The following is a 22,135-nucleotide window of genomic DNA, read 5'->3' as shown; positions in this document are numbered from 1 at the left end:
AATGTTAGTTAACAAATATTTTAAAAATATATATAAAGGCTTAGAAGCCTATCAATTGTGTTCTACAGTTTAGAAATCAATTTGTAAAAGCATAATATAAATAATTGGCCCTAGCCAGTTGACTCAGTGGATAGAATGGTGGCCTGGTGTGTGGATGTTCCTGGTTTGATTCCCAGTCAGGGCATACATAAGAAGTGACCATCTACTTTCCTTCCCCACCTTTTCTCCCTTCTCTCTCTTTTCCTCTTCCTCTCCCCCTTCTGTCTCTCTTCCACCCTTGCAGGCAGTGGCTCAATTGGTTCCAGCGTCAGCCCCAGGTGCTGAGGATAGCTCAGTTGATTCAAGCATCAGCCCCAGATGGGGGTTGAAGGTAGATCCCAAATAGCACATGCAGGAGTCTTTTTCACTATCTCCCCCTCCTCTCACTTAATAACAAGAATAAAAAAAGCATAATAATTATGTTATGGAAGTTAGATTAATACTGGGTACAATATTTTGGGTTACAAATTTTCTCCTGTTAACCAGGCAAATGGGAGTGACCAGAATATTGTACAAAGTTTCGAATGTACTAAAATTTTGAACATAGAATGAGCTATTTTCTAAAAGTCAAATTTCTTATAAAGAAAAGATTAGAAGTTCAGGCTACATATCTTTCCTTGTCATCTACACTGCAAGATAAGAGTTTTATCATAGTAAGAAATGTTTCAATCTGTAGTTGGGTAAAAGCAAATAAATGCTATCCTTTGGGGAGATTAGTTTCATGATACTATTATAAAATGTCCCTAGATTGCTAACACTATTTAGGGTGGTAGTGAAATGATGCCTAAGTCCTCTGGGCTGAACTGGGAAACAATATAAATTCTAATTAGACAAAGTCACATTCACTTAGTAATTGATTTTTTAGGCTAAAAGCTAAAATTAATAAGTTATTTAGATGGCTACATTACATGATCAGCAATTAGACATGTTGGCTTTGGGCCACCCATTACAACACTGCTTTAGTGACAACATTTTTAAGGAATTACTTGCTCAACATAGTGACAAGATATAGTAAGGTTATCAATAAAGGAGCCCTACTCTTTCTATGATGCCAGGGTTCATGACCCAATCTAAGCTAATCAGATTCATTCTTGCGTGAATGCGATTTTTATATGAGTAATACAATTATAGAAATAAAAGAGTTGAAATAAATTCAGCCCAACGAGACTGATGATTAATCCCCAATGCCTAGATCTCAAGTGCTGCCCAGATTTCCATCCCATAGAAATTTATTTTCTGCTTATTTTATTTACTACTGCTTATAAAGAAAGAAATAAAAATGGATAGAGATGGGAATCTCTTAAGTCAGGGCTTTTCAAACCATCTGCATCTAAATTAGGTTAAAGTGCTTCCTTAAAGTGAACAGTTCTAAGAAATATATCCAAAGACGACTGCAACACTAATTCAGAAGAATATATGCATCCCCATGTTCATTGCAGCATTATTTACAATAGCCAAGATTTGGAAGCAGACCAAGTGCCCATCAGTAGACAAGTAAATAAAAAAACTGTGATCCATTTACATAATTTAAAACTACTCAGCTATAGAGAACAAAAAAAATCTTACCCTTTGCAAAAGCATGGATTGACCTGAAGAGTATTATGCTAAGTGAAATAAGCCAGTCAGAGAAAAACAAATACCATATGATTTCACTTATATGTGGACTCATAGTTACAGAAAGCTGACAGATGTCAGAAGGGAGGGGGGTTTAGGGGATTGGGTGAAAAAGGTGAAGGTATTAAGCAAAAAATAAATAAACTCATGGACACACACACAAAATAAAGTGAAGTTGTTTTGTTTTGTTTTTTTGTTGTTTTGTATTTTTCTGAAGTGAGAAGCAGGGAGGTAGAGAAACAGACTACCACATGCACCTGACTGTGATCCACCTGGCATGCACACTAGGGGTGATGCTCTGCCCATCTGGAGTGTTGCTCCATTGCAACGGGAGCCATTCCATGCCTGAGGCAGAGGCCATGGAGCCATCCTCAGCACCTGGGCCAACTTTGCTCCAATGGAGCCTTGGCTGCCAGAAGAGGAGAGAGAGAGAAAGAGAGAAAGGTGAGGAGGAAAGGTAGAGAAGCAGATGGGCGCTTCTCCTGTGTGTTGTGGCCAGGAATTGCACCTGGGACTTCCACATGCTGGGCCAACGCTCTACCACTGGGCCAGCTGGCCAGGGCATGTAAAGTGAACAGTTTTAAACAATATCACAAACACACTTTACTTGACTCCTTGGTAGTAGGACTAAGCAAACTGTTGAAACAAGATCTACAGAATTTTTTTTCTTTATTTTACATTTATTTTTTTATTGTGATGACATGATTTTCCAAACCATACAGGTTTCAAACTCTTGACTTCTACACACCACATTTTGCACCTGAATAAACACTTCTCCAAAGAGGACATAAAAAATTCTTAAAAACACTACAACTTAATATATAGTTGCTATGCTAGATTGAAATCGAGGAAAAATAAAACCTAGGCCACATGGAGAAGGGTCAGGGGCTGAAGTTCAAACTAGACAACTTCTCAATATTTCAGTTGTCATTAATGCTTATTAAACAAGACTGCTTGTACAGTGGCTAACACAGTTTAATCATATCAGGATAAATTAGTCAACAAACATGATAGAGAAGCAAAATCACATAAGAGAGTCTTATAGCTTCAAAAATTGTTTATAGAAATGTGAGAGCAAAATTAACAATATCACTTAAAGTTATAAGTATTAACTTCCAATAAAGTACAGCTGTATAGAATATACAAATTATTCTTTATAAATATTTTTTCAAATAATTTTTCCATGCTTTTAAAACAGATTATCACTACTTATAAGAGAACGTGTTGTTTTGAAAAGTTTTAAGACGTTAAATTTAATATTTTTGCATTTTTAATAATGTAGGAGATGCTTGAATTTCTCTTTCCCATTTAGGAAATACACTGATATGACAGTTAAGATCTGCTTTCTTTTTCCTTTGTGGTTACCAATTTGTCCTATCAGATTTGCCAAATACTTAACCACTTTATATTTTCCATTAGTAAAATAAGGGTAGTCATTTATGCTTCTCCCTTACCTTAAAGAAGTGGCATAAAAATATAAACTAGTAGAATTAAATTAATAAACACAGTTGAAAAGCATTTGCTTTTTTAAAAAATTTTTTTCCTAGTATGTCAACCCTCCATCAACTGGAGATACATTTCTATATGGGAATGAATGGGAGAGAAGACTGAGCGTAAAAATGCCCAAGCCTTTCCTTTTTAAGCACAAAGATGCTATCCACTTATTTTGAACTTAAATTATACTGTTTATCCTAATAACTAAAGGCGCACACAATTATATATGGAATACTGAATACAGTATGACCTGAAATACAGTAGAAAACATAAAAATGTATATACACTTGAAATTTATGGTTCTTTTAATTATAGCACTGAAATGAGATATCTGGAATTATGTGAACCACTACACAGTAGTAAAAAGATACTTTTGAGTTTATAGTGCAAAAAAGCATAATATATCAGAATCTCAGTGTATGTGTGTGTTTGTGTGGGTGTAGACATGGAATATATATTAGGTCAGAGGGTAAATAACTAACTGTTAAAAGATATTAAGAGCAATAATAATGACTAAGTAAGCTATTTTTAAAATTTTTGACAAAATTCCATAATGCAAACTTTACAAATTTTATTTCAAATATATTCCATATCCTATGTATTACAGTCATAAATATTTAATACTGAATGTCAATCATTAAATCAGAATTTTGAAAGACAAAGGGAACAAGAAGCAGACACTACCTCTATTTCCCCATGAGACTGGAATATAGCACTTATACTACCAAGTACTGCCATAAACTCAGTTTTAAGAAGAAATGTACATTAATTGTTGAACACCAAAATGTTTAAAATTGTCAGTAGTTTCCAAGAACAAGAGAACAAGCAAATGACAAGACCTGTCTTCCTCTGAGTACACCTAGAAAACAAAGAATCCTAATTCAGCTATTTCTTGTACAGTGTTATCAGGTAGGGAGCCTCATACAGTACTCAAAAGCAGATTACTGCCAGGAATTAAACTGCCCCGACTAAAAGGAGATGATTGCATTTAACTGTGTTCCTTCCTCCCTGTATTATGTGGGCTTATTATTCCCCTTACAAGTTTGCCCAAAGTGATAGTAATGGTCCTATCAAATTTTAAGAAGCGGCCTAGCGTGCGGAGGACCCGGGTTCGATTCCCGGCCAGGGCACATAGGAGAAGCGCCCATTTGCTTCTCCACCCCTCCGCCGCGCTTTCCTCTCTGTCTCTCTCTTCCCCTCCCGCAGCCAAGGCTCCATTGGAGCAAAGATGGCCCGGGCGCTGGGCATGGCTCTGTGGCCTCTGCCTCAGGCGCTAGAGTGGCTCTGGTCGCAACATGGTGACGCCCAGGATGGGCAGAGCATCGCCCCCTGGGGAGCAGAGCACAGCCCCTGGTGGGCGTGCCGGGTAGATCCCAGTCGGGCGCATGCGGGAGTCTGTCTGACTGTCTCGCCCTGTTTCCAGCTTCAGAAAAAAGAAAAAAAAACAACAACAACAACAACAAAAAAAAAATTTTAAGAAGGGAACTTCTAAAACTTTTAAGCAAAGTAGTTTTGATAAACTGATTCCTCACATTAGGCTAAGATAAAGTGGTCTGCCTGTCACAGCGTGCTTTCTTTCACAGCCATTACAGAGTTGGGCTGGTATTGCTTCCAACCTCCAAAGCACAGCCATAGGGACAACCTAAGTCTGAAGCTTTGTTTAGGACATGACATAGGGATCTATTTCATGATCCTGGTAACTCCAACCAGTCTGTATGAGTCATTATTTATTAAAATTAAAAAATATATATAAAGTATACGTAACAGGATTCCATGGTGTTAAAGTTGCTACTTTCCCTGTTGCATCTCTAAACTCTACTTGTACATGTGACCTTTGGTTCCTGATCAGAGAAAGAGCACACATATGTTACTGTTTCTTTTTCCTTTTTTTTCTTTTTAATTCTTTGACATCTGGAAATTTTGTGTGGAAATTTTGTTATGTTACGTAGATCCACGTTACCTCCTCTGAAAATTAAGAATTCATTTTAGAACTAGATGATAACAGAATTCCTGACCCAGCTGTGTTCTGAATGGTTGATGACACTAAAAGTGAAGTCTATGTAGAATACCACTTAACAAACAGCTAAACTGATAGTTTCAGGAATATTTGGGGGGGCAAGGGGATTTGTTTAACTGTTTTTCTTCCTTCAGAGAATGTTTACTCCTGTTTTCTATGTTCTTCTCTGGAGTCTAACAGACTTTGATAAATTTTGGATGTGACGATGGTGAGTGGGGTGGAGGTTAACATCTTCAGTCTTACAAACAACTCAACATAGAACAGTCACCATCATTTCTAAACCGTCCTCTTGGCTACTCTAAAATAATCCCAGAATCTCCATCAGATTTCTCCTCTTGCAAACCTTCTTTCCCTGTTGTCCTATCATCTCTCTCAAGTTCTTTCCCAGTAGCAACACACACTTTTCCACTCTCTGCTAACAGAGGAATTTGGGATTCCTGTTGATGCCAAATACAAGCACTCATTCAAGAAATTTTTCTACAGAAAAGCAGTTTTATTTCTAAGAATATTTTCTAAGGAGCATTTACTTTGATTCCAAATCTTCAGTTTTAAATATAAGGCTGAAATGAAAATTTCTATATATATATATCTTGGCTTGCCTTTATCTATTTCCCTAGAATTCAAATTTATGAAAGTGGAATTAATGGATTCAAATATATGAGTATTTTTCAACATTCTCTTTCATTGCTTTCTAGAATATTTTACATCTTCAAAAGAAATATTTGTTGTCATAGCATCCTCTGAGGCATAATATATTAATTTGAAGCCATAACATATTTAGAAAACACTTAAGTAGGATATGCAAAGATTCACTACACATAAAAAATAACTAAGAAAATAAGCTGAGGAAAGATCAATAGACATCACTCCATAAAACTGTAAACCCCTCCAAAAATACTGTGTTGAGAAATGACAGTTGGAGAAGGAATATTTCTTATTCTTGGCTAGAGATTCACCCTTACTTCTTATTGAAATTCTTAACCCTCTTTCAACTGCCTTCCAGCTTTTCCCACCCAAGAAGTTTCCAGAGCTAGGTAATATACCAGCGGTTCTCAACCTGTGGGTCGCGACCCCGGGGTCGCGACCCACAGGTTGAGAACCGCTGTATTATACGATTGTGTATGTGTGCAAGAATTCAAAGTAAAGTCCCACCTGCAGTAGAGCTACATGCACTTGCTTTTGTGTGGGCTCCTTTCCAAATAGTAAACATCCCTAGGCTTGAGCCTACCATTCTCTCCCTCTCTCTTCCACCTATTGCTAGATATGTACCAGCCATTTTTGTTCATATAAATATTAGGTAAATGATTGGAATGGTATATATTTAAATTGAAAGATGAGAAAATCCATTTCAGAATGAGTTCTATTCATTGTAGTTCCATTCCTGACCTTTTAAAGGCAGGGAATTTATAGTAGAATTAGATTGGGAAATTTTATTTCCCAACTGTCTATTGATCAGTGCATGAGCATATAAGTCTTTCAAAACAAATCTCAAGAGGAAAAAAAATAATGAGTGAGAAAATCTGGAGGTTGAAGTCAATTGTGATATACAAATAAAAAAAGCATATTAAAAGACATTTTGGGGAAAATACTTGAGATTAACATGACATATATAATCAGTAAATAGAGAACCTAGTTATAAGAAAAGCAAAAATCATAATTTTTCCAGTTTAAGAAAGCCTAAAGGATATAAATTAAAAATATTCAATTAACATGAGGTATTTCCTACTTTTGCACTAGAACGGAATTAAGGGCATTTTTTTTTTTTTCCCACAGAGACAGAGAGAGTGTCAGAGAGAGGGACAAATAGGGGCAGACAGGAAAGGAGAGAGAAGAATCAATTCTTTGTTGTGGCACCTTAGTTGTTCACTGATTGCTTTCTCATTAGCGCCTTGGCCAGGGGCCTCCAGCTGAGCCAGTGACCCCTTGCTCAAGCCAGTGACCTTGGGCTCAAGCAAGTGACCTTTGGGCTCAAGCCGGCAATTATGCGGTCATGTTTAATACCCCATGCTCAAGCTTGTGAGCCCGTGCTCAATCCAGATGAGCCCACACTCAAGCCAGGGACCTCGGGGTTTCCAACCTGGTTCCTCCGCATCCCAGTCCGATGCTCTGTCCACTGTGCCACCACCTGGTCAGGCAAGGGCAAACTTTTAAAATCGTAAGTTGAAAGCAACTACACTAAACATGTAATTTTGGACTTTGAAAATAAATAGTATGTCAGGGACAAATATGTTAGAGAGAAAAATTCGTGTTTTTTCCTTTAGCTCTGTAGGTAACCATGTAAGCTTCCTAGATCTGGTTCCACATCAGAAGCAGAACCAAGCTAGTGGTACATTTGGAGAACAAGATCCATATGATATAATAAGTGCTGAGTGTCTGTGGTGGGATATATATCATATAATACAGTTAAAATGATCAAAGCTCAGAAAATATCATCAATCTAGTAAGGTGTGACAACTAGTCAGATCCTTCTGCCGAGGAAGAAAATACTTTAAAGACTTATTATCTATAGCCTGGTATAAAATTTAAATAATTTTTATGACAGAAATAAACAACCAAATTCTATGTATTATTTAATGATTAAATAATATATTAATACATTCATGATATATCTTATAAAAATATTTTCATAAATTAGAAATAATGCCTTCACTGGGATGTTATAATTATGATAATAATTAACACAACAAACCTAGATGATGGTGAAGAGAGGAGCAATCTATTAGGTTCATGACATATCTGTAATTTTTTCAATTAATCAATTGTTTCAAGTCCAGTTTATCAAAAGATCTGTAATTATTTCAATTTTTTAAAAATTTATATTTATCTGACCAGATGGTGGCGCAGTGGATAGAGTGTCGGACTGGGATGCAGAGGACCCAGGTTCAAGACCCCGAGGTCGCCAGCTTGAGCGTGGGTTCATCTGGTTTGAGCAAAAAAAGCCCACCAGCTTGAACCCAAGGTCGCTGGCTCCAGCAAGGGGTTACTCGGTCTGCTGAAGGCCCACAGTCAAGGCACATATGAGAAAGCAATCAATGAACAACTAAGGTGTTATAACGCGTAATGAAAAACTAATGATTGATGCTTCTCATCTCTTTCTGTTCCTGTCTGTCTGTCCCTGTCTATCCCTCTCTCTGACTCACTCTCTGTCTCTGTAAAAAATAAAAAAAATAAAAAAAAATTATATTTATATTGGAGGAAGGATTTGAAAAAAATATTGTTTTAATTCACAAACTAAATTAATAGTTTTCAGTGCTTTTTGACATTCTAAACATACATATTTAAATATCAATAGCTAATCATCAATAATCTCTTATTGACTTTTCTCTGTTTGAAAATACCAAGTTTTGGCAGCAATCCCTAATTCAAATATAAAATATGTATATAAGATCAATCATATAGTATTTTACCTAATTTCCCAAGATAAACATTAACGAGTATCAGCAATCCCAAAGTTATGAAACACAGCTAAAGACAAATATTTAATAACTTTAGAAAGAGAATAACAATAAACAAGAATATGTTTGAAGATAACAAAGAACTATAGAAACATTTTTAATCTTTAACATACAACGAAAACAATGCAGGTGCTGCCATTTTTACCTCTATCTATAAAGGTAAAAATCACTGAACAAAACATATAACCCATTAAAATTTAGATTTTGTATTATTATATGTGCAGACTAGGTTTGAATCTTTAACTAGAAACTAACTAATTAAAAGTAACAACAATTGAGGTCTCTGCAAGTCATTCATTTTAATTATCCTATTTTCATATATTTATGATGTATTCTGATAAATATAAGACTCATTTTCATTTCCCCTGTGTAACTCATGTTTATTTGTTTGTGAAATTTTACATTATTTCCCTTAATTTTATGTTTCTACATTGGTATTATTTAACTGTCAGGTATATCTCTTCTGTTTCATAACAATGTCCTAAGGTTGGGAGTGGGGAAGGGTGGGTGGGCAGATCTTATTTCATTTCTAGCTGTCACACAAAGTCATGGTCAATATATTGAATAAATATTATTCTCAGTATCTCCATATATCAACTCATACATCCTTGAGAATAGTACTTTTATCTTTTCATCTCTGTAAACAATAGTTTATAAGTATGAACTTATCTATAGAACAGCTAAATCCATATTTCTTTGATATATAAATTAATGTTCAATTATTCACTGACATATAAATAGCCTCATTAGCTAAATCTAAAGCTCTCAGAAATTTCCAGCAGTGTCCTGTCTTTTTATTTCCTGTGCCCAGCACAGTTTAAAAACATAGTATTAATATATTTCATTTAAAAATTGGGTAAATATACATTTACTATTTAAGCAGCTTAAGAATTCTAGAAAATTATATATAAATAAACCCTATAAATTAAGAATCAAAGGGTTTATATGTAAATGATAAAAATAAAAATGAAAAACCCTAAAAGGTAACAATAGCTACACTGCAATAAAAAAGTATGAGAACTTTATAATAGAAGAAGGCTAACATTTTTTATCTGATTTCAATGTTCAGTAACATTTTTAGGGAAAAAAAATGTCACTCTGCTTTAACAAGCATATGTAAACCTTTAGAATACTAACCTTTAAAATAAATTCTTAAATTTTAATTCTGCCTTATTCAAGGGATCTAAAGCCAATGCATAAATATATATCTATATAGATTTCTGGCCATAAAATAGTGAAATATATATATATTTATATATAATTTTTATTAAGCAAACTTCCAGAATGTTATTTTAATACTATGGATGATCTATAGTTTTATAATCTACAAAACTAAGCTATAACCCTCTATGATAGCCAGTTATTATGTTACAGGTACGTTTTTGCTCTAATATACTGTCACAAAAATAAAAATAAAATTGTAACATCTTACTTTTTAGTTTACACCATGCTAAGCAATATGCTATACCAATGATACATGCTTTTCAAATGTTGTATTTCTTTTGCTGATTAAAAATTGAGATCTAATTGCTCTTTTATTAAATTGAGCATATAAAGTAGCCAAAGTAACAGTGAACTTTCCTCATTAAATGTTCTAGTATTCTAAAAAATTTCTGGTTATTACACATTTTGTTTTTTCATTCAGGCATTATACTAGTCTTCAGCAAGTGGACCAGAGTAGAGATTTTAATTATTTTTAAAAGACTGACAAACTCTTATGATTTCATTCAATGTTCTATACTTTACTCAGCTATTTCCTGTCACACTCAATAGTAACTACTAATTATTTTCACTTAAATTCACAAGATATATATTACCTGAGTATACTCCAAATCTAGAAGGAGAGTAGAAGTTAACTTTCAGTGTTTTTTTTTTAAACTTTGAGCTAAGTTTCTTTGCCATCAATGGACTCTTCAACATCTACAGAGATGAAGGGATCTAATCAAGAGTATTGTTAGAGATATATAAAAAGAAAGCCTCTTAAACCAAATAGATTCATTTTAAAAATAGTACCATAATTCATCACTTTTTGTTATCTCTAGTTTTCTTTCATTTTGGCATATTTATAGCTACAACACTGTATTTTAAAATAAACTGCCCTGGCCAGTTAACTCAGTGGGTTAGAACATCAGCCTGAAACACCAAGACTGTGGGTTCAATCCCTGGTCAGGGCACATACAGGAAGCGACCAAGGAATGCACAACCAAGTGGAACGACAAATGAATACTGCTCCTACCCCATCCTTTCTCTGTTTCTCTAAACTCAGTAAATACAAAAATAAATAAACTCCAGTTGTCTGAGATAAGTTTTAGAATAACTTATTTATTGCCTCTACAAAGTTTAATTCAACAATTATACACTTACTATTATCTTTAACAATATTAAAATATCATTTTATAGCAACATAAAAATTATGCCTTTAAAAATAAAACTTAAGGTGATATTAAGATATAATTCAACTCAAATTTGTAGGCAATTATTTCAATAAGTTTTAGGTAATTCTTACTTGGAGTACATACTAATTAAATGTATTTTAATTTCTTAGTATACAAAATATTCCTCTTTATTAACTGGCTTAAATATACCTATTACAATCATCATATCTAGGCCAAGTTCCGTACATTTTTTTTAAAATAGAGGGTAAGTGCTTTTCCTTATTCTATATGCACTCTATGTACTAACAATGTGTTTTTGTTAGTAATGCTCATGTAACACAGAGTATAAATATCATAATACAGTACAATTTTAAAGAATTATACTGTCATTAGTAATTAAAGGAATAAATTATGCATATAAATATTTACATTTAGTGCTTAATTTTATCACTTCCAAATATCTACAAAGATACTTAGCATTACAAGAGCAAAATAATTATCTATTTCCACCTCCTAAACATCGAGTTTCTAAGGAGATGTTATGTTCTATCTCCTGAGATCAAAAAGCATAAAAACAGACACACAGATCAATGGAACAGAATTGAGAGCTCAGAAATAAAACCATAATATAAGGGCAAATAATTTTTGACAAAGGAGCTAAAAACAAACAGTTGAGGAAAGAAAGCCTATTCAGTAAATGGTGCTGAGAAAATTGGAAAGCCATATGCAAAAGAATGAAACTAGTCTGTTTGTCCCCATGCACAAAAATTAACTCAAAATAGATCAAAGACTTAAATATGTATAAGGCCTGATACAATAAATTATATAGAAGAAAGCATAGCTACTAAACTTATGGATTCTGGTCTAAGAGATTTTATGAATTTGACCCCAAATATAAGGGAAGCAAGGTAAAAATAAATGAATGGGACTCTATCAAACTAAAATGCTTCTGCACAGCAAAAGAAACTGCCAACAAAATGGAAAGGCAACTAACTAAATAGGAGAAGATATTTTCAAACAACACCATTGACAGGGAATTAATATACAGGTTATATAAAGAACTCATGCAACTCAACATCAAACAAACAATCCAATTTAAAAAAGGGTCAGAGGACCTAAACAAACACTTCTCCCAAGAAGAGATACAAATAGCCAACAGATACATGAAAAAATGCTCAATGTCACTAGCTATTAGGGAAATGCAAATTAAAACTACAATAAAATACTACCTCAAACCTGTTAGAATGGCTATCATCAACATGACAGACAAGTAGTAACAACTGTTGCCGAGGCTGTGGAGAAAAAGGAACCCTCATTCATTGTTGGAGGGAATGTAAACTGCTATAGCACTATGGAAAAAAAAATATGAAGATTCCTCAAAAAATTAAGAATACACTTAACCATATAATCAGTAACCCTTTTTCTGAAGTCTACCCAAAATTTTGAAAACATTTGTAGAGACATGTGCACCTCTATGCCCACTGCAGGTGGCCAAGACATGGAAACAAAGTGTCCTTCGACAGATAACTGGTTAAAAAAGATGTGGTACATATATGCAATGGAATGCTATTCTACCATAACAAAAGATGAAATACTGCCACTGCGACAACATGGATGGACCTTAAGAATATTGTGCGAAGCAAAATAAGGGACAGAAAAATCATTATTTCATTTATATGTGAGATGCAAAACCAAGAAAAACAAACAGAAACAGACACAGACAACAGCAGATCGTTTATCAGAGGGAATGTATATAGTGATGGAATTGATTTGACTTTGGGTAGTGGTCACACAATGCAACATACAGATCACGTATCACAGAAATGCAGTCAAAACCTATCTTATTAATCAATGTCACTCCAAGAAATTTATTAAAAAGGCGAAAAATAACAATAAAAAAAGTAAGCAGTACTTTTACAACTGAACTTTGGAAATGAAATACGAGGAAAAGCGATGAGTTTTCAATCATATCGACCAAGTATGGGTCATCAAATAGGCCAATGGCCAGAGAATTCAACAGTATCCTAGGAAAGCAACTGAATATATTTTTCGGGACATGTACTGAACATAGACACTTTCATCACTATTCTTACTCCAAAGCTCAATTAAAAGTTATGTTTGCTAGTACATAAAACTGACATTTGCACCTCCAACATAAATTACTGTTTTTAATAATTCACCCACCTAATACAAAGAAACCAGAATAAGCAAATCTAATATTCTTTAAACAAAAGCTCACTCCACATATCAATCAAAGGAATGCTATTAAAAATGTGAAATACTTATTTTCTACACATGAACATTTTTAAAATGCATGTTTCCTGTAATAAAACTAACATTAGAAAATTCAATTTTACAATTATAATACATAAAATGGTTGATAGTGTTTCTTTATTCCTTCTCTCTCACATAATCTAATTTACTAAAAATTTTTTCATCTTATAAAAATCACATAATTTAAGAGTAAACATCAATCTTTCAAAGATATATAACATCAACAGAGCAGGCTGAATTTCTAATAAACAGAATCATCTTTGCAGCCTAAGAACCTAGCAAACACAAGGAAGATTCTTAACGTATGATTAATAAGGAACTTATTTTAACTCTGAGATAAGATGTAATGAAATGATATATATTACTTTCAAATAATGGTGTACAAATATTTTATATTATGAGGGTTAAGCACCAGTATTGTTACATATTATATTTAGCAAATCTGTTTTTAAAGTTTTTCTCATTGGCCCTGACCGGTTGGCTCAGCGGTAGAGCATCGGCCTGGCGTGCGGGGGACCCGGGTTCGATTCCCGGCCAGGGCACATAGGAGAAGCGCCCATTTCCTTCTCCACCCCCACCCCCTCCTTCCTCTCTGTCTCTCTCTTCCCCTCCCGCAGCCAAGGCTCCATTGGAGCAAAGATGGCCCAGGCGCTGGGGATGGCTCCTTGGCCTCTACCCCAGGCGCTAGAGTGGCTCTGGTCGTGGCAGAGCGACGCCCTGGAGGGGCAGAGCATCGCGCCCTGGAGGGGCAGAGCATCGCCCCCTGGTGGGCAGAGCGTCGCCCCTGGTGGGCGTGCGGGTGGATCCCGGTCGGGCGCATGCGGGAGTCTGTCTGACTGTCTCTCCCCGTTTCCAGCTTCAGAAAAAAAAAAAAATACAAAAAAAAAAAGTTTTTCTCATTGACTTTGGATCTAATTCTGAAAAAAAAAGTTTTCCTATTGGCTCTGGAAAGAGACTGGAAACTCTTCACTGGATCACAGATTCTGGATGGGAAAGTTCTTCTTGAACCCTTACATATATGGTCAGTATACTTCCTATACTATCAAACACTAGGCCTTCCATAAATATGTTAAAAGAGTGAATTGGGCCTGACCTGTGGTGGTGCAGTGGATAAAGTGTCAATCTGGAAATGCTGAGGTTGCCGGTTCAAAACCCTGGGCTTGCCTGGTCAAGGCATATATGGGAGTTGATACTTCTTGCTCCTCCCTCTTCTCCTTCTCTCTCTCTCTCTCTCTCTCTCTCTCTCTTTCTCTCCCCCCTCTCTATAATGAATAAATAAAATCTTAAAAAAAAGAGTGAATTGCTTCATTCATTCGGTCTTAGAATATTTATTATTGAAAACTAAAATTGTATATTCCATAAGAGAATAACTATCAAAATAGTACTTTTCAAGACATTCTAATCAATTTACAATTTACTGTAAGATTTGCTATGTTTGAATATATATTTTAAAATATTTGGCAATGTTTAAATGAAGCAGCTCTAGAATATGAAATTTCTAAACACACACTGAGTATATACAATTGTTAAAGTTAGGACTTTATACTTCCATATAGTTAATGATTACATACTATGTAGTACTTTAAAGGTGACTCAAAGTAATGGATAATTAACTGGTCAGGGAAATTTTTTAAACTACATACAATTTACTATTATTTAGTCAAAAAGCTAATGGTTTCTTCCCTTGTCCTTGCTACCAAAAATATTACATATCCCCAAAATCTCATTTTCTGGGTTTCCTACATGCTTTCTGAAACTTTATCATTTAAACAAATACAGATAGGAAAGAAGACTAATGGAAAATATCTGAAAACACACCTACTTTATATCGAGTAATACCTAGGTATTTTGTTTTCAATAACAGTAATCTCACTGTAACAAAGACAAACAGAACTGGTGCATGAGCCAAACTTCCAAATATTGCTCTTTGTTAGCTAAAACTAGATTCTGTTGGATTACTACATTATTTGTGAAGAGGTCCCCACCAGCTTGTACCATTATCCACTCTGAAAAAAATCTAACATATGGAAAGATATCAAGTCAGAAATGCATTAAAAAACTGCATTTTGATCCAAGGAATGCACAGTATGTACAACTGTTTGAAACAGAAAAACTGTGCTATGAAGATATTTTAAATCATAGTCTGGGCTGAATAAAGAGGAAAATGGACACCTCACCCCACCCTGCCTATGGCTTATTGCCAATAATTACATAGCAAGGTCATTTTTATGGGGAGTAATGGAAAATTTATTTGGTTCTCTTGGGAAAAAATGATTTAAATGTTGAATATCTACATTTATTTCTCTGTAAGGATAACACAAACTCATAAGTTATATCTCCAAAATATATCTCACATCTATCTTGTCTACATCTCTACTACTCTAGGCCAATCTTCCATAACTTCTCTCCTGGACAATCGCAACAGATTCTTAATTCTAGTTATGCTACCTTCCCATCTCTTTGTTCACTAGCTACAATACTCTTTAAAGAATTGTTAAAATACCTCAGTAGCTTCCCATTTCACCTAGAATCGTATTAAAGCACAACTCAAAACAATGGCTTCTTTTCTTCTCTGTGGGTTCTGCTTCCAGACTGTTTTTCACAACTGACATGCTCCTCTCTGCCTTGCTCAGTAAGCTCCAGTCACACTGGACTTAGTCCTCCAAATGTAACAAGCTCATTTCCCTTCAAGGTCACTGCCCAGGCAGTTTCCTCCACCAGGAAAGCACTTCTTCCCACTCTGTACAATTAGCTCTTTCTCTTCCCTGAGAATGTGGCTCACATGTCACCTCCCCAGATAGGTCTTTCCAACTCTCACATTTTAAATAGCAGGTCCCTCCTGTTATTTTCTATGTCAATACCTTTATTGTTTCCTCCCTTAACTAAGAACTCTTACCATTTTATTTTACTTTTTTTTTTTGTCTGTCTCCTTAACTAGAAATAAATACCACGGGGGCATAAACAATGTTTGCCTTACTGATCCCTTTTTTTTCCATCATCCAAATATTAAATTCTAGAAAACAATACTTAATAAAAAAAAGACAAAAACAGAAGTAATATAATTCCCATTTTTTAAAGAAATAAAGGCAGTTTAATGAAATTCCAAGTTATCAGAATGTTGATACAGTGCATAACACAATATTTACTTAAAAGAATATTATAGATGTATAAACATCTGTGTAAATTTAGTTTGATTACATGATACAATGTACACTAGATAAACTCAACCTATTTTTAATTACCTAACTATATGTATTGATCTCCATCATATTTATACTCTCAAGAAATGTTGAGTCAAGAATACAATTAAAAAGGTTCTATTACTGTAAGGGTTTGGTCTTGATGTACAGTGTGAAACAGGAGCTATTCTTTCACCCTTTGGAGCAAGTGAAGTATATAGTCAGAAGTACTTGTGTGTATCAAGAGAGAATGAGAAAAAACATGACTAATATATGATACTTGTGATGGAGAAAGAAGACTGATTGAAGGAAATATAAGAAATGTATGATGCCTTTTGTAATTAAACAGTTTATACTTGGCATTGATTAGTGAGGAAACAAAAATTTCTACTATAATATTTTTCTCCATATTTAACTTTTTAATGTAAAAGTAACAAATTCTTTATAGAAAAGTCTGAAAATCTACAAGCAGTAAAAAGCTGTAGTTTAACTGTTAGTTTTGTCTTGTATCATTAGATATATATTTTTTTCTCTTTGGAAAATCCAAACATAAACACTTAAGTTATTTCTAGTTTAAAGGAAAGATCCTTAAAGAACACTGTATAATTTTTCTGCAAGAAAACGTTTTTAGATATACTTATATCCCAAACTCAGCAAACAACACTTAGATGATAAATGCATATAAAAGACATTTTATCTTTCTACTCCAAATACTAATCATAACATAATTAAACAATGCCATTTCATTTTGTAAATGTGTAATAAAATTATATTCCAGGTTTTTATTACAGTTAATAAGAAGGCATGTGATTATAATCTCCTGTACCTATGCAACTGCGAATAGTTTATCCCTGCAAATTAATTTTATCTAAGTGAAATTCTTTTAGAATTCTTTTTTATGTAATCATCCAGTTTTTTTTTAATTTGACAAAAGTTTTAGTATTTTTAGTAAAGGTCACTCTTGAACTTTTAAAAAATATTTCAGTTCCTATCTTTCTATTAACATGAGAACAATAGTCAGTTTTATCATTTGTGAACAATAATTTTAGGGTATGAATTTTATTAAGCAAGTATGTTCACCTGTATTTACATATAATTTAAAGAATTTACACTCAATTCATCCAAAGTAATAAATTCAATGAAACTAACAAGGTGAACTACTGTTTTGCTTATTTCATTTATCACTGAATTCCCTGGGGAAAGAAAAGAGGGGGGAGATCACAGTATCTTGGTATTAAAATGAGCTCAGTAGATTCCTATATCAAATCATATTTTGATTTAATAAATTGAGTATCTGATTGATGATTTTTGGAAAATGAGCCACACCCTGAGAGACCCACCAACTCTTTCAGGCTATACAGTACTATTTGCTAAAGTAGAGTAATCGCTGAATAAATGGACCATGGTGGCTACTATTATAATTTATATATATCATTATTACTTACATATAAAACAAGATTGTGATTTATAGTCACCTAAGTATCAATACAGAGATAAAATTTTATATATATTGAGAAGACAAAATTTGTTATTTTAAAATAAAAATTACCAACACCTAATAAAACTGTGGTCTTAAATACAGAAAAAAATATTAGAATAAAAGAAATATGAACACGAATCCCATTTTCACTTCCTAAACACATGAGCAATGTAGGAAGCGACTCTCCTTTCTGATCAATTCAAGGAAGTTGGGTAATAAGAGTCGTCAAAAATGACGTATTTTGTCTTTATAGTGCTCAGTCTCACAGCCAGTTAAAAGCCAAGAGAAAAGATTGCTTCCTGGTGTCAAGTTACTCTTAGCACCATGTTAGGCATCATGTTAAAAATGAGGTAGTTCACTTTACTGTCATTATCATTATTTTACCCAGTTTAAGTATGAGAAATTAGGAGGGGGGAAGAAGTTGAATCCATTCATTTTAACCTGGAATAATTCTATATAATTTGGTAAAAATAGGTAAATAATATTAATTTTTTTCTTTGTTAATATTCTTAATCAGAAAGGAAATGCACTGCTCACAAATATTTGGGGATCAGGAACGTTCAGATACTCCAGTACTTTCAGCCTTTGGTATAGTGGATTTTCACCAATGAAATAAAACTTGGTTTTGTATCTCATTTGCATAATCAAACAACTTTCTTTGACTCGTTTGCTTTTCTGATGTTCTTGATTAATAAAAAAATGTCAAATGCTTTTTTTATTGCTTCATATTCATTTTGAAATATCCCCTAATTTTTGTGAGCACTATAATATAAAAATAAAATTGTATCCTTGATAAAATTACAAATTTTAAAAATAAAACATGAATTCCATTAGTTTTTAAGATGAAAAGTTACTCGGAAAATGAACACCATTTCTTTGAAATTAAATATTAATCATATTACTGATATTTATAATGTATATTAAAATCCATATTTTACATTAATCTTTCTATATTACATACATGCTACAATTCTGTAATGTCCCATGTTTTCAAACTGATAAGTTATACTTTTATTCATGTTATCTATGATATGAACAATTAAGAAAATATGCCAAAAATGTTCATATGAATAACATTCTAAAGTTTGAAATTTTATTACCATTAGTGTGATCACTTCAGTATTTGAAAGTTATTCCAAAGTATTTATAAGGCATAATTTCTAATCACTGTGACTTAGGTTGTAAAAAGCATTTTATAATCAACCATTTATGTCTGATGAAAAACATCTGTGCATACTCTCTTTAATCTTTTGAAGAACTGTTCTAAATTTTACCCAACTTCGTCTTTAGATACTATTTTGTCAAAGTGTAATTTTATAGATAGCCTGTGTTTTCAGTATATTAATAGAAGTTCAAGTTTAGAGTTCCAGCAGGGTATCTTTAATAATCCTATTAACTGATGGGTAAACTGAGTAATAACCATTCACTAATATTATGTTAAACTAATTGACAAAAACATTAAGTTATATACATTTGGTAAACATTTTAGAGAAAATGTCTTTTAAAAGTATGGGAAAGTCTTCAAAATAGATTAACAAATAAAAATTACCATAAGTTAACAAGTAACTCTTCTATGCCCTTAATTTAACATGAATATCTGAAAGGTCATACTTTAACACTTGACAAATTTTGGTAGAATGGCACTCTAGTCATCTACAGATTCAGATCTGTGTTTTATTTATGGTAGTATCTTCAAGGCCTAGAGTGGTTACTGGTGTCTGATAAACACTTAATGAACAATTAAGTTGATAGAGGGAAACTACTTCATGGAAATAACTTTTAAATACTTCTAATAAACTTGATTCTCAAAGTATAGAGCACTTTTAGTAGCCCTAGATACTAACACAGTGTACAATATAACTGACTTTCCAATTGTTAACAATTATTTTTCTCTCCTTAAAATATAATAAGACCAAGTAAATAACTATATATTTTTTAAACAATCTATTCCACACAGGTAGATTGGTAACTCCCCTTCAATAGTTAATGCCAACAGCCCTTAAAAACAAGTGAGAGGTGAGTATGTACGCCTCCATAGGCCACAAGGAGAGGCTGGCACTATAGGGGGAACCCAGTATGAGATACATCTTCAAAGGCATGACAGTTGCATGTGATTTCCAAACTCACATATACATTTACGATGGCAATCAAGCAGGTAAAAACAAAACAAAACAAAAACAAATATTTAGGAAAACATGCTAAAAAGATAAATTGTGCAGATGAGAACTGATTCTGCATATTTCTAAATAAAATTAAATGGTCATTCGTGTTTATGACAAAAAGAGAGCTGTTTTATCTGCCTTCTCTCTTACCCTTCTCACCCTCACAAAAAAAAAACAGTGCACACTCTTATGTCATCTGACCTCCATTTTTATATCTGCAAATTATTCCGAGGCCTTATATGTTAAATAGTAACTATAACTACAGTTCTATAATGGAAGTCTTTAGAAAAGCGTGACATTATTGGTGGTCATCAGATTGCCAATGAGAGCATCTAGTCAGGTACACGCTGGAAAACTTTTATTGTTGTTCGCTGCTTATTCTAAGAGGATTGATTATACAGGTGATATTTTCTATAGATCTTTAAATAATCACACCAGAAAGTCAATGAGGGATGTCTCCTAAAGACTGTTTGAAGAACATGATAAAAAATTCTAAGTGTTTTCCATTCATAACCCTGACTTTCACTTTTCACACACTATTCACCTTAATTTTATCACTTTACCTACTGAAACAGTCTTCCTCAAAAATAATAATAATAATAAATAAATAAATAAAAATTAAAAAAATCTGCCATAGATTGTTCTTTAGGAATTGGATATTCACACTTAATGCTTATCTCCCTCCACCCCCTTGTGCTCGCAAGAAGAGAAACCACAAACAGATTTGTGGGCATCTGGTCTAGGAATGACTCCAAATACGTCTACACTCAGTCTGGCTGGGGCAAGGGAGCTGGCTGCAGCTCGGGGGGGTCGGCAGTTACTGGAGATAAAGGCTAGTATCTGGGCACAGGGTAGAGTGGAAGCGATCTGCTTTCCTGAAGGCGTGGGAGAGACCCTACAAGTTACCCAGCTAGTATGAGCCGCCGAGAGCCCGAGGTCTCTCTTCAGCTGCGCCAGGAAGACTGGCCTCCCGTGAAGACAGCGCAGCGTACAGCGGTCCCGCGGCCGCCAGTGGTGGCACTCAACTGCTGCTGAGGCTCACGCTTCTCTTTAAAGACATTTGGAAGCGGTAGGGACCGCAGTTGGTGAGGCCGTCGGTCCCGGGCACTGTGGACAGAGTGCTCTGATGAGGGGCCATGCTGGACCCCTCTTGGGGCGAGCCCGGAGAAGCCCATCCCGGGACGAAGTTACCTGCAGGAGGCGACTAAGGCACCGGCCCTCAGAGCACCCGCCCCCTCCCGCCCCTCGGCCCTCCGCCCCGTCCCTTACCTTGGTTGTTGGAGACGTGACTGCAGTCTCCTGGCCAAACTGTCAGCAGAGGCAAGAAGAAACCTAATTGCAAAAGACATTCCCCGACGTCGCAGCCCCCCATGGCTCTTCCTGGCTCTCCTTTCCTTCCCCTTAAAGAGAAGTGGCCGCAGCGCAGGCAGGTGTTCCGCGTAGGGCAGGGAAGCTCGTCCACGTCTTCTTCCTCCTCCTCTTCCTCCTCCACCCGGCCCGCAGGGGGTGTCCCGGGGCGCCCCCCGCGCGAGGCCCCGAGGGCAGGGCACGAAGGGCCAGGCTGCCCAGGTGCAGGCGCAACTGCTTCGGAGGAGGACGCTGCCTGCGGCGCCAGGGAGCTCCTGGCGGCTGTAGGCGAGCGGAATTGCATCCACCACCGCGTCCCGCTCGCGCGAGGACTAGTCACTTGGGCCTGAGAGCGCGCGCGCAGGAGCGAGCTCGGGCCGTGGTTTGGGGGAGGGAAGCGAGGGGCGGGGGAGGGCGCCGCACGGCGGGGAGGCGGGAGGACGGAGCAGGTGCGGCGACCCGAGCGCCTCTCCGGACTGAAGCGGGCGACCGCGGAGCCAAAAGCAGCGGAGGCGTAGCAGCTATGAGACTCGAGGGGGCCGCGAGAACTTTCGTCCGGCCTGGGCGCGGAGAGCCGAGCGAGGGCCGTGGAGCCGCCCGTGGTCCGAGCAAGCTACGGAACTGCGCCCTCAGCCCCTCGCTGGTGTGGCGACGGCTGTGGCTCGCCCCGCGAACACTTCCAACTCCGTCGCGTCTGCG

The 22,135-nt window shown here is 35.5% G+C and overlaps 1 protein-coding gene across 1 annotated transcript in view; it reads right to left on the bottom strand.

Moving 5' to 3' along the window:
* The window catches only part of EPHA6 (EPH receptor A6), an 883,820-nt gene extending 861,894 nt beyond the window's left edge, over positions 1–21,926 (bottom strand). Inside the window, exon 1 of the mRNA XM_066348030.1 lies at positions 21,359–21,926. Coding sequence (XP_066204127.1) covers positions 21,359–21,740 — 382 coding nt within the window. The 5' untranslated portion in view covers positions 21,741–21,926. The remainder of the gene's footprint in view (positions 1–21,358) is intronic.
* Positions 21,927–22,135: the final 209 nt, after the last annotated feature.

This window comes from Saccopteryx leptura, chromosome 8 (assembly GCF_036850995.1).
Source record: "Saccopteryx leptura isolate mSacLep1 chromosome 8, mSacLep1_pri_phased_curated, whole genome shotgun sequence".
Classification (NCBI taxonomy): domain Eukaryota; kingdom Metazoa; phylum Chordata; class Mammalia; order Chiroptera; family Emballonuridae; genus Saccopteryx; species Saccopteryx leptura.
The sequence above is the reverse complement of the archived record's forward strand: the minus strand, read 5'-3'. Positions and strand labels throughout refer to the sequence as shown.